Raw genomic sequence first — 14,129 nt, 5'->3', positions numbered from 1 at the left:
CTGCTGCACACAGCACATTTCCTTGTAGCTGTGCAATGTAGCAGACCTGTGTAAACTCCCTGTGCGTTAGTGTGCATGATGAAATGGGGATAGGACCTACATCATGGAGTTGTTGGGAGGGTTAAATGAGTTAATCTATATCAATCTATATAATCTATATAAAGCTTTTACAAAAGGGTGTAGCACATAGTAAATGCTAAGTGTTGGTATCTAAGAAGGTCCGCAACATACTGTTGACTTCTCAAGGGCCATGAGTATGTTTATGTCATCTCTGTGTCCCAGCAACTGGCAAACACCTAGCAAGAAATGCACTGCCAAGAAGTTTCTGTAAAATAAATGAGTGATCTATCTAAAAGGTTAGATCATTTCCACTGAAATACACATATTTTTAAAACATGTATCTTCCTCCAGAAGTTATTTTATTAGGTGACTTCGTAATGGAGAAAAATAAAAGACAATTTAATTTTGTTCACATAGTTTATCTTAGAACCGATTTTTAAATATATGATTCCCTGTTTAGTTATCTCCCTTGAATACTGGAAAGTTAAATGTTGCCAACATCCCCTGAGCTGGTCCTGCTGTGCTCTCTCTCCACTGCTCCCCTGAATATCACATGGGGGGATGAACCTCGGGAAGAGGGCAGAATCAAGCTCTAATTTTTTTTAGAACCACAAAAGGCATAAATGTACTAAACATAATTAAACATTTTCCCCTACAACAAAGCCGCTAAAAATACATAGCAAAATTATTTAGATATCAAAATTATTTAGATATCAAGATTCTATCAGATAGAATCTTTTCTATAAAGAAAAGACTCTCAGGTTTTTCTGTTTCCCCTTTGCTCCCCTTCTCTTCAGGAGTAGACTTTACTTTTGTTTTTCATTTTTTCCTCATTTCTCCCCACATTTTTAGGATTTAAGAAGTCTGCTTGTGTACAGAGCCAAGAGAGACTGTTCTTTCTCTCTCCTCTCTTAGCATTTGGATATGTAAAGGGGAAAGCTTCAGTCAGAACCATGAGGAGGCCTCCATCCCTCCAACCTATACCCTTCACTCCCAGGGGCATATCAGAAGATCAGTGATACAGACTGTATACACATATACATATAGAGGGTGAAGGCCAAGAGGGAGGAAGAGCGTTACACACCTGGGGTTCTTCCAGTTGTTCAATATGAATGGGGTGTAGAGTGGAGGCAGCACTGAATGAGGATAACAGGGTGGTCAGGGGCTGGACCACGCACAGCATGCAAGTTCAACTGAAGGGTTTGCATTTTATTTGGGAGACGGTGACAAGCCTTGGTTGTCTGCAGTCTTGGGTGCCTACCACCTGTGGGCTACACTAAGCCGAGCAGTGTTGGAGTCCACGGGGCATGTCTTGTTGGGCTACCGTGGTTCATAGATCCACAGGGAGATGATTTTAAATCAAGTTCCTTGGAGTTTGGATGGAAGGATAAGACTGCTCATTCGTTTAGTGAAAAACAAATTGTTTCCCTTTCTGCAAAAGCAAAGTTTCCAAGGTTTTCCATCTTTAGCATAAAAATTGAAGAGTAAGCCTGTTCATGAGCTTCAATTTGTTTTATTCTGTACTAAACAAGTTGATTAAAAAAATCCATCAACGAATGCACCATCACTCAGTAATTGTTTTTCAGAAACTACTCCCATAGTTCACAAAAATTAATGCATCAGTTTTGGGGGCACATTTAAAGTTTAAAAATAGAAGCTGAGACTCTAGGGAAATGATCATTGGACAAACTTTGTCTGGAAGAAAACTACTTCCATAAACTGTTTAGTGTTTTCTACCATAAGAATTCATTAATTATTCACAAATTATACAAATGAGATAATTTTGTTGGAAAAAAGTGATGAATGAATGTTTTTTTCTATTCAGAACATCCCACACAAAGCCGAGATGGTACATTCTCTCACCATTTCTGTAATAAGTCACTTATTCATATATTTCAAGAATGAGATCATTTGGCCAAAAAAAATACTATGGTGAGGAATAAATAACAATTGTGTTGAATGATCATTTGTGTATGCATGTGTTTTCCCCAGATCACAAGATAGGAAGGAAGTGGTACTCACTATGATTGGGGGTAGACCATGTGAAAAATTAATGACTTAAAATGGAAATGACAGAATTGTAGAATTGTTTTGGAGAAAGGGAAGGAAGCAGTGGAGCATTAAAAAAAAAAGCAGTTTTGCAAGAACTGCGTTTCTGTCAAAGCTTATATATGCAGTGTCAGAGTAAGAGACACATTCCAGAGGCAGGGATCAGAGAATGGGGCTGAGCAGAAAGGAAAGGCCTCGGTATGGTGAAGCCTGGATGGGAGAGAAATAAATGCACAACCACAGAAATGACAAGGTCGGGGCCATGGCAGATCACAGACATCTGGGTCCAAAGTCAGAAGGGGAAGAAGAGACAGTTACACTCTTAACTCTCTCTGCTGTTTAAATATCAAAATAAGAAAAAAAAATATTTGTATGGTGTGTTTGCTCCTTTGTTATCTTTATTTATCAGATTTTGAATATGTAATGTAAATATGAGTATAAATATTTCCACCCACACCTGGCTTTCAAAGCCCTTATGGCAACAGCCACCAATCCGACCAGTAATCAGTGAGTTCACCTGCAGGGTGAAACACTGGCAGCGCATCTCAAAATGGATGGACTGGGACACTCCATGTGGAACCACGGACACGGCCCACAATGCGCACAGCCAATGGAGAAGGAGATGATAAACTGATCCAGGTGGAGAAGACCTGAGATGAGCTGTAGAAACTGTCTGCTTCGGCATGGAGGAAGCATTTTGTTCATCTTGTTAGGGGTGTCTTAGGAGATACAAATTCCACTTTTAAAATCCTTAATACCTGAATCCTGATATATACTGGGAAGTTGTCATAAAGTTGTGAGGTCCCCTTTATGAAGTAGGAAGCATCTCATGTAAACATTCTTTCATAAAAATCTACCAGAACAAATTTCATAGATTAAGCTGTGCACTTGAAATGCACACTTCTTTCAAGTGATTTTTCTGACTTGGTTGGTATATTTAGCTGACCAGCATGAGGGAATATAGAAGAAAGGATAAGCAGCTTAATTTAGAAAGGCAGTTACAAGGATAGATGAATGAACCCAAGACTAGAGGCTGCAGACCTGATATAAAATAACCTGGTGACACAGTCAAGCTATCTCCCTACTCTTAAACTCATTTAACTTATTTTGATGGAACTAGAATAATATAATTAAATTTCTTAGCAGCAGCACTCTTTCATTGAACAAAGCCTGTCTGCACACCCAGTGGCTGACTCGCTCTCTAAGGGATGGTGCCACATCACAGACAGCCCTCCCCACCAATTCACAATCCAGAATGGGCCCCGCAGAGCACAGTTTGAAAGCTCCAGGATTAGATTATCTAAAGTTCCTAACAGCTCTGATGTCTACGGTTCTCATGTTGGTCAGATGAATCTACTTAAAACAGCAACAAAAACAACCACCAAAAAACCAAAACAAAACCAGAAACAAGCCAGTAAAAGCACAACAAATCTTCCACAGTGAAAGGTTGAATGGTTGCATTCCAATCGGCTGAGTCTGCTTTTAAGTATTACCATCTCTGGCTGTTATTTTCATATATCACATCATTTTTACACCCAGCATGTCAGCTCATGTCATTTCAATTTTGCTTTATTTTCTCACTGACTAAACATGCTGCCAGCACCTTTCCCCATTCGATTAAAAAGAAAAAAAATGGGCTATTTGAAAATTACTTAACATCTATATTTTTCCAACTGGAAAGTCCAGGTTTTTCTCATGTTGTATGTAATGAACATAGACTGTATATTAATACTTTAAAATAAAGATCTGTGATGCATACATATTTGTTGAACTTGAGGTGGCAATTCATGATCTCTCTTGGTGATTATAGTTTTTAACCGAGCCCTGTTATTTTCATTACTGTCTGGAAAATTGGGGAAGATGGACTGGTAGAGGGAAGCTGATGCTTGCTATCCAACAATGTTGGTAACTTGCGTACTCACTGAGATGCTAGACTGCCAAGAGGTGGCCAAAGACCTGAATAGGAGGAAATATCGGCAATGCCTTCTGCTTATAATATCTGACCTTCTCATTTTATCAGATGAGTATTCTTTTACATTTTAGGTTAAATGGTTCAGTTCCCTTTTGGGTTTTTGAACTTCTTGGAAGACTTAAAACCATCTGACAATTATACTTTAATGTTCATTATTTTCATCAAATCAACAACTAGGTTAAGTTAGTTTTTAAGGTGGAGGATATAAAGCAGGAGAGAAATAAGAAGGGGAGAGCAGAGGCCCACCCAGGCCCATGTCAGCATCCTACTCTCCTTTGATTTTAGAATCTCATGAGTATAACAGGTCACAAATTGGAACCCCAGGGTTGTATATAGACTCAGACTGCTTTGTTTGACTACACATTGTTGTAACAACTTTAAATTGACTTTAAACATTTAAAAAGCAGCAAATTGCTTCTCTTGAAAAATTAGTATATGTGGTGACTCTGAGCCAATTTCCAGCAAGATGGCAATTAGCTGGATCTGGTAGGTGCTGCCGCCTCTAGAGGGGCCAGCTTGTGAGGCTTTCTCCCTCACTCCCTATTTTCCTTATACACAATCTATTCTCCTCATTTCTGTACCTAGTGGATCCAAGAAGGATGTATCTATGACCCCAGAATAGACTTGGTTGTTTAGAATTATTATAGCTCAGTCCCGAAGAAATCCAAGGGAACTGTACAGCCAATAAAAATCTAAGAATTTTACCATCACCACCCCCCTAATTCCTGTACCTTCCATTTATAAAGTACTTATTATGCCATGCATTTTGCTAGGCATTTATATACAGCAACTTATTAATCCTCCCAACTATTTTATGAAATAGATAGTATTTTCCTCATTTTATAGATAGCAGGCTGAGGCTCATAGAGGCTGGTTAATTTTCCCATAATAAAACTATTATGTGACCATACCCTGTTTTCATTCAGATTTAATTCAGATTCCTGACTGTGAAAGCCCTGTTCCTACCACTGTGTAATAACTTTGTCATATATTCACAATGTCCAAAGCTTGTGGGGACAGAGAAGCCAGCACTAGAGTACCTGATGGCACCTTACAGAAAGCATGCAGAACACTTGTGAAGCAGTGGGAATAAGCAAAGCAAAAATGTTGCAATGCAACAACCAACCTGATGTTCAGGGAAGAATGAGCTGCTGGTGGAAAGAACATGAAAGAAAGGCTGCAGTGGCCCTGGATTCTAGGCTTGGTTCTGACCAAAAGAGGATGAGCTGAATGCAAGGTTCTCCAGAGGGATATCCCCATCTGAATCTCACAACAGACATCTGAGCCAGATGGTGTTATTCCACGTTAGAGATAAAGAAACAGAAACCCAGAGAACTTAAATTGCTCACTCTAGTGTCTTCTGCTTAGTTAGTAGCAATTCGAGACTAGAAGCTAGAATGATGGTCTCCTACTTCAGGTTTCTCTTGCTTGTCTCTGTGTCACTCTATAAAGAGTGGCCATCTACATCTTCTGGGCTTCTACCTTCAGATCTCAGTAACATGTCAGAAGACTCTGAAATTAAGATATTAGGTCTACCCTTTTTGTTTTTCTTAGAGTCAGAGGTGATGCTTAGGGGAATTGGTACACTGAATTGAAATGCATGAAGTTAAACAAACAAAAATAAACTCCCCATTGTGAGTTTATAAGGAAAACATAAAATAAAATATTTTGCATTACTATGCTTCCCCCCACTCCACCCTTGCCAAATTACCAGTAACTCAGAACGATTTTTCTGTTTCTTAACAAAAATAGGAAATATTCAGGAATAAAACGCAGGGTGATCATGCCTTTATTCCAGTAATTCTTCTACTTAACCTAGTGGAAAACTTTTCCCCTTTCTTGTACAATATTTATGATGATAAATAGCTTTGCAGACAAGATGGCACTGATTGGACTACAGCAGTGAATCTTTGTTTACTACAATGTTGATTTCAGATAGACAGCAAATTTGAATAGCTTCAGTCTCTCTCATCACAAATACGTATGCCTTATTTTCATTGAACCTTTTCTCATCTATCAGTCTTTCCTAAGGAAAGCACTAATGAATCTGTCTGCTCTGAGAGTAATGAGGGCAACCACAACTGCAGAATGTGCTTTGTCCTTTCAGTGTCTCAGAGCGTCCTGCTTCAGAATCTCCAGGCTGACCAGATGGTCTCTTTTCTGCAACTCTAGAAGGGTTTCTGTTCTTGGTGACCAATACTGATCCCCAAGAAGGTATTCCAGGCCAGTTTTACACATGATACCAAGAAACATGGTCTCACACTTTAAAAATCTCCTCAGAAGTAATAGGATCTGAATTATATTTAAGTTAAGCTGCCATATTGTAATGGCAAAGAAAGCACTGGCCAGATGGTGCTGAGTACAAGGCAGTGACACATATCACCCCCATCCCTTTAGCATTTATGAATCCAAGACTCGTGTCAGCTGCTTAGATGGTGATACGACCACACTATCTGTTAACACCAGAGGGAAGTTGGGTACCCTTTCCCGTTCATTGGTTTTTCTCATTCTTCCATTTTTATTTCATGATGGCTTGTATTCTCTTCTTTAGGATTCATTCCCACAATGACCACTAGGATAGAATTGCAATCCTATCCAAATGCTTCCATGTTACTGAAAATACAAGGGGGTGGCTATACTTTGTTTCTTCTTTTTCTTTAGAGAAAAATCACAGAAATTCTAGTTTCCATTGCTTTCTGCTCAGGCTTCTCCTATAAATTTAAAAGGACACTCTCAGAAAGGTTTTGGGCCAAGAAAAGTATGTTTTGTCTCTCTCCATGGTGCTCTCATGCCTCCTCTCTGAGGAAGTTTTGTAGGGAAGGGAAGAGTAACAGAATGTCAACAACCTTTTAGCTCTACTTCTGTATACACTTACTCTGAAGAGCATTTCTCTCCTAACAAATCCATAGGGGCCAAGAGGGAAGTAAACAGCTAAGCAGTGTTTATGGAAAAGATTATCCCTGTGAGGGTTCAATAAATAAATACTGGCCAATTATGATATTTCCTAGTATATTTATACAATTAAAACACTGGAACAAAATAGTTTCTTAAGACCCACCTATGGGATGACAGTAACGGGCAACTGTAGAGAGCTACATGGAGTGACAGAAAGAGTACTGGACTGTCAGGAGGGAGGGCTGGCTTCCAGTGTTCTCTATGTACCTAATCAGGACTCAGGGCAACTTGATTCACCTTTCTAGATCTCAATATTCTGCTAAATTGGGGTTGTGGGGTACTAGGGACTGAGTGCTTGTGTCCCTCCCCACAAATTCATATGTTGAAGCCCAGTGTGACTATATTTGGAGATAGGGCCTACAAGAAGAAGTGAAGGTTAAATGAGTCCTTAAGGGTAGGGCCCTAATTAGAGGAAGAGACTCCAGAGCTCTTTCTCCTTGCCATATGAAAACACAGAAAGCACAGTGACAATGCAGCTATCTATAAGCCAGGAAGAGAGAGCTTTTACCAGAAACTGGCCATACCAGCACCTTGATCTTGGACTTCCCAGCCTCCAGAACTGTGAGAAATAAATGTCTATTGTTTAAGCCATCTAGTCTATGATAATTCATGTGGCAGGTGAAGCAGACTGATATAGTGGTAATGACTAGTTAATTAAAATGGCATAACAATTTACAGTTTATAAAGCATTTTAATAGATTCTATCTTCTCAGAGAAACTCTAAGAGATGGTAAGAGCAGAATAATATTTGACAAATAAATAAATACCTCAAACTGATTCAAGCTCACAAGGCTATTGAGTGGAATTTAGTCATACTACAAACCTGGGTCTTAAAAGCACCTTTGAGTATAAATGGTTGTGGTTTTCTTGTTTTCAGCATCATTATGTTGGATGTCTATGAATTCTAGTCTTTAGGTATCCAGGTAATGCTCAGTTGAAGAGTGTAGAATTTATTACAAGTCCTTATATAACTATGTTTTCCCTTTAGAACTACAAAAATTGTTTCTTTTGGTCCAGCAGTTCTCAAAGTGTAGTCTGGGACCAGCAGTGGGAGCTAAGGATATAGAAATGCAGATTCTTGGCCCTACCTCTTACCTACAGAATCAGAAACTCTGGGGATGCCTGCATCTCCCCCATCCCCCCACCCCCCCACGCCAAAACCTCCAACAAGCCTTCCAGGGGATTCTGAGGCTGCTAAGATTTGAGAACCACTGCTCTGACCTCTGTACAATTGTTCCCCTTGTAACTGGCTGATATTTGACATTTCCCCACCTTACTGCACTGAAGGCTATGCAGCTGCAACTCTGAGTCCTATAGCCAACTGGATCCATGACATACTGTTAAAACCATTCTTTAAATATTTGAGCCTGTGAGTGTATCCTTCATATAATCATAAATTCTATACTTTTGTGTTACCTTTTGTTATGTCCTTTAAGTTAACTTGGAAATTGAAAACATTTTAGAAGAAAAGTCATCTTGGTCCAGCATGTTATAAACCTTGAATGAAGGTGGCTCTATTCTAATTAAAAATAGCAATTTAAAATAGAATGAATTTATTATTTATTCAAAGTAGATAATGTTTTTGATCCCTTACTCAAGGTACTTGACCATCTACTCCCTCATTCCCATCCCTAAAATCTCAAAAGGAAATTAATATGTACATGAAACCTATTCCTAAACAAGATCTACAAGATCAATCAGGAAAGAATATTTTAAGAATAATAAAAATGATCCAAAATATACATTTAAAATTTCTCTTTTAATATTTATTCTAGAAAGCCAAATATATAATTTATTAATTATATATTTATTAATAATTGCATGTAATAATTTAATAATTATATTACTGATTATATAAATAATGCAATACACATATATTTATGTCAAATGTCTGGGGTTTAGAACCATTAAGATTTTAATTGAATATGCTTCCTTCGATTGCTTTCTTATGCTTGAAGTTTGAAAACTCTAGGGATTTCTAGTGGAAAATATGGACTCCAATGCCAGTCTCATACATTTATATTTAAATGACTATATATGTGTGTATATATGTGTGATTACATATGGCACCTGTTACTTTAGGACATTAGCACTAGTCTAAGAATTCTCTAGAACATTTTCATATGTATTTCAAATAAATTTTTCTAATAAAATTTCACAAAGAGAAAAGAACAATATTGCCTTTTAAGAATAAAACCTTACACATTTCCAAAATCACTTTTTCTCATGTAAAAATAACAAATCACCTTTTACCCCCTTGAATGGAGGCAGTCAGGGAGAACAAAATCCACACACTCTGTGCTATTTCTGTTATTAATTTGCTTATATAAGCAAAATTGTGAACTTTTTGTGGAAGTACAAGTCTTGCAAATCACACGACTGATAAAATGGCATATAGCTTGCACAGCATTTGTAGAGCGACAGCTTCTGAATGACAGATTTAATGAGATTAGTAGACTTCTGCCCAGCACAGCACTCCAACTATTTTATTTATCTTCTCTAGATTTTCTTTTGGCAGTTATATGAAGATTGACTAACAAAAATATCTACCATGTTTGTAAAATGTTATAGGAAGAATAAATTGAGCATAAAGATTCCTCCCCAATATAATATCTATGAGATGAAGCAATATTAAACAAATGTGTTTTACACACATACACACTTTTAATGTTGATCTCTTAAGCACAGAAAGAATTTTTGGTGGTATTATAAAGACTAATTAGAGTGTTTTCCTAAATGTTTTGCTTTGAGTTATCAACATTGTCATTATTTCAACCTAGGATTTGCTCACAACATCACCACCAAGTAAACCTTCCCAAAAAGGAAGGACTAGTCTTACTGCCAACAGCAAACATGAAAGCCAACTCATATTCATAATTACTCGCCTTTTAAAACGTGTTTTGACATGAATGACTCAGCAGAGCTGGGTCACTGCCAACTGGTTCCAACTGGTGCAATGCCACTGGAAGAAACATGATAACTACAGAGGCAAACAATGACTGAGCAAATCAAATCCTCCCTTATTTGATCCAGGTATAAAATAGCATTATTTTCTGAAACAGAAGCAAAGTCGATTCCCTTAACAGTTAATAAAATGCGTTTAGGGACAACTACATACATGTTGTGAAAGGTACCATGAGAAAAAAAGAACAATGACTCTCTTGGGCTTTCCACTCCAGAGATCTCAATGTATACATTTATGGTTTTCTGAATCCCAAAATTTAGTTAAAACAAACAAAAAAAAGCTTAAGGCAAAGAAAAAAAAAGGAAGGAAGGAAGGAAGGAAGGAAGAAAGAAAGAAAAGCAGACTTTGAGGGTAGGATGATACTAACAAAGTACAAAAAACATTTAACATTAACATTATAAAAACATTATAAACATTTGACTTATACATAATCAAGGAAGAAATAAAAAAATAACTTACTTTTCATTTTAATAGAGAAATGGATAGGTATGTGTGTTCTCATAATATACTCAATTGTATTTCATTAGTTCATCTGCCAGTCCTTCAATGAGAATGTCAGTCTAGGAATAGGATCTGTGGGAGATGGAGATTGTGTGCTCCAAGTAATTAATCTGGCATAATTAAAATGATAGCCAATAGCCCAGCAGAGCACTCGAGCTCCAGCCACACTTATCCTATTAACTAACCTGACAATTTGGCACTAAGTAGAAATACATGGCCAAAGTCCTCATCGACCTGTACTCCTTGTCCCCCAATTTACTCAAAAGCAGGAGAGTAAAGATAAGGCAAGAAACATTAATTTGAAGGTAGTCTGAGTGAACCCTGTAAGATCAACATATTCTGCACTTCTGGGGAGATGCTTTTTTTTTTGTGAGTTTTCTCCCAGAAGACCATTTCAACTACTTCAATTATTCCAGACCTAAGAAGTAGGTCTCTAACTCAACGGCTCCTGATTGCTCTCTTCTGGTGGTCATTTTTCTTTTTTTCAGAAATATACACAATGGCTCCTTTAATGCAGTTGTCATGATGCAAAACAAACCGCACAATTAGGAAACTGTCCAAATGCAACTTGCCTTCCTGTAACTTGCTGACTGCTTTCTTTCTAACCTTTTCATCTACGCAGACTCCTTTGAATCATTTCTCAGTCTCCACCTGAGCTTACATCACCCTCAGAATTAGGGCCACTTACACATTAAATAGATGTGCAGTTATCTTGTCTCCTCAATAATTAACAGAGATATTAAGGGCCAATGCCAATTCAGTGGCATTAGTTGGAAACCTTCCATTACCTGGTATGTCATTGTTTATGGTCTATTAAGCAGCTTTCATTCCACCTTATGGGCCCATATAAAATCCAAGCTAGATGTTTTTCAAATCACAGGCAGTATTAAAGAATATTAAGTACTTTCTTCTTTTTATTTAAAAAAAAAAAGATCTCTATATTTATTGCAGATATTCTGATAAAGTAAATTGGGCAATGTATATGTTTTCAACTTCCCAGTATTTTTGGTCTTTTACCCCCCTTTCCTTAAAGCATATTCATTGTTTCGCACTAATGTTAGCTTTCTCACTTTCAAAATAACACACTTTCTGATTCTTGTTTAATTTTTTTTCTCCAACCAAATTATCATTGCTGTATTGATTCATTTTTCCCTAGGTCATGTAATTTTCTAAAAGTCCTCTTATCTTGTTCTATTTTTCATTGTCTTTATATATAGAACATGCATGTTGACATCATGTAGAAGTCAGTGGATCAGAGGGATCATAGGGCGAGGCTTAGCTGCTCTCAAAATCTATCTTGTTAAGCGGGCCTCAGCTGGACAGGCTAATACAGCCACCAGGGCAGGACCGAACACTCAAAGGGCCTCAGTTGTCAAAGATCTACAGTGCAACAGTAGAAAATGTATGTAAGCATTCACTTACCTGCTTTTGATCAACAATTATTTCGAGGTCTTCATCACTGCTTAGTTTTCCATATCCTTTTTCTTTACTTTTCTTGTGAAAGAATAATTTTAAATGATCATTTAGTTTCTTTCCATTAATAATGTTAATTTCCACTTAATACTTTTTAAATACTTTACTTAGGCTTGTTCACTTGTCAAAATACATCATTTTTTATATCAATCTCTCGTGGACAACAGCAAATGTTTTTATTGTCAAACTTCAGGCTTATAATTACTCATCAAGTATTTCTGCCTAGCCTCTCCCATCCAAATTACACTTTTAATCTTTTCCTGAATATTGTTATGTTTTTTCAATTTTGTAGTTTCAAAACAGATTCTTTAGTAATTTGAGATAGATCAAAAATTCCTTTAAGAGTCCCAGCACATTTTTATTAAAGACTGAAACTGCATTTAGTAATTGCACTATGCTTAAGACTTCAAGGATTAAATGTTTTATTTTAATCCCTTTTATATTTGTAAGAATAAGATAAGCACTATACAACTCAGATAACGAACCTACAGATTTTCTACATTTGCTTACAAATCCGATGAAAACTAACACTGGAAAAAATAACTCATAAATAATTTTTAAAAGATATGTAAGATAGTTTTCAAAATTATGTAGTTTGAAAAGTTGGAAGAATATAGACCATTTTTTAAAAATGCACTTTATTGGCATTTTGTCTTCCCTTCCCCCACCCAGGTCCAACCCCCAACTATCTTCCCCAAAGCAAAAGTTGTAAAGTTAGAAAATGTCACAGATCATTTTAACCATTTTACTGTTGTGCTACAGGAGAAAGATAATACATCTGAGTCATTTTTTTTTTCTTTCTCCCAGTGCACTTGTTGATAGGAATACTAGAAAAGGAAGATTGCTTCTTCATAATTTCAGAAATCATAGTACCTCTGTAGAGGACCAGTAAGAAAAGGAAAATAAAATTCACTACATAGTTAGCTGTAGTTCAAGGTTATTATTTTTTAAAGAATCTTTTCTTTGTCTTCTGTATTAACTTCATCTGTCTTTCTGTATTAACTGCATCAACCAGAATTAAGGGAACTAAAAATATTTGTTTGCATCTATTGTGCCATATTAGGATCCCCATCTCATTGAGGGAAGAACTATATCCTTCAGTGAACATGACGTAAATCTTCTTTATACCGTGGGATATAATTCTTGTCTATTTTTTCCCCTTCCTCCCCAATAAACATACTTCTTATTTTCGTGGGTTTTTCTGTAATAAAGAGATTTCTGAATCTTCAAGTATTAGGATGCATAAATAAAATCTAAATTCTCATTCATATATTAATGAATTTAGCCACTTAGAACAGATGGCCACAGTATTTCTCTCTATTATTCTTCTGCTCATTTGAGGTTCCATTTCAGGATTGATGGAAAACAAAAAGAACAGGTTTGGTTTCAGTCAAGCTGACTTCCTTCCTCTCACTTTTGTTTTTGTATCCTTTTAGTCTACTGGTTGCCATAAGATATTGTCCAGAGACCTAATACAAAACATTTAGAAATGCCTTTCCGAATATTGATCTATATACGTACCAAGTAGCTCATTTGCATGACCCGATTTCTGGACAAAAGGACATTAAGTAGAGTTGGAATGTGGGTCCTTCCATCCATTTCACTGTCAGGCATCCCAGAATTCTTTGCACCAGCGGCAGTGGTGTCATTGCCAGAACTTGCTGACCAAAGAACCACAGATCTTGCCCAGCAACAGTATTTAGAATGTATGACAATAATCAAAGTATCCCTGAATCATTGTCTTGACTTTGTAAACATTGTGAAATTTTTGGCTAGCACAAAAAGTCATTGAAACTAAAATCTCTTCTTTTCTAACTAAATTTTATCTGAGCACTTCTAGGTTTCCTGACTGCTGTTCTACTTTAATGCTCCTTAAAACACCCCATCTATTATTACTTATATACATTTTTATATTTCATCGTACGCATATAGACTATTCAGCCTCCTTGTCATAAAAGCTCTCAATTTTCCCCTTTTAATGCCCCAATCTCAGACTTCCTTGTGATTAACAAATCACTGCTCACTGATATAACAATGTCAGCATTCACCAAACATAATTCAAGATTGCAATTCTACCATTACCAAATTCCACCTTTCCAATTTAATCCCAACTTCCTTACTGATTTAGGAATATATTTTCCTGGAAAGAGGCTA

General features: G+C 36.8%; 1 protein-coding gene across 1 annotated transcript in view; it reads right to left on the bottom strand.

The window, feature by feature from the left end:
• Positions 1–13,709, bottom strand: part of PEX5L (peroxisomal biogenesis factor 5 like) — a 169,371-nt gene extending 155,662 nt beyond the window's left edge. The window contains exons 1-2 of the mRNA XM_049629577.1: positions 13,497–13,709; positions 11,925–11,996 (exon numbers count right to left, since the gene is read on the bottom strand). Of these exons, the coding sequence (XP_049485534.1) occupies positions 11,925–11,996; positions 13,497–13,589 (165 nt within the window). The 5' untranslated portion in view covers positions 13,590–13,709. The remainder of the gene's footprint in view (positions 1–11,924; positions 11,997–13,496) is intronic.
• Between the last annotated feature and the right edge of the window lie 420 nt (positions 13,710–14,129).

This window comes from Panthera uncia, chromosome C2 (assembly GCF_023721935.1).
Source record: "Panthera uncia isolate 11264 chromosome C2, Puncia_PCG_1.0, whole genome shotgun sequence".
Classification (NCBI taxonomy): domain Eukaryota; kingdom Metazoa; phylum Chordata; class Mammalia; order Carnivora; family Felidae; genus Panthera; species Panthera uncia.
Note: the sequence above shows the minus strand (reverse complement) of the source record. Positions and strands in the feature narration are given on the sequence as shown.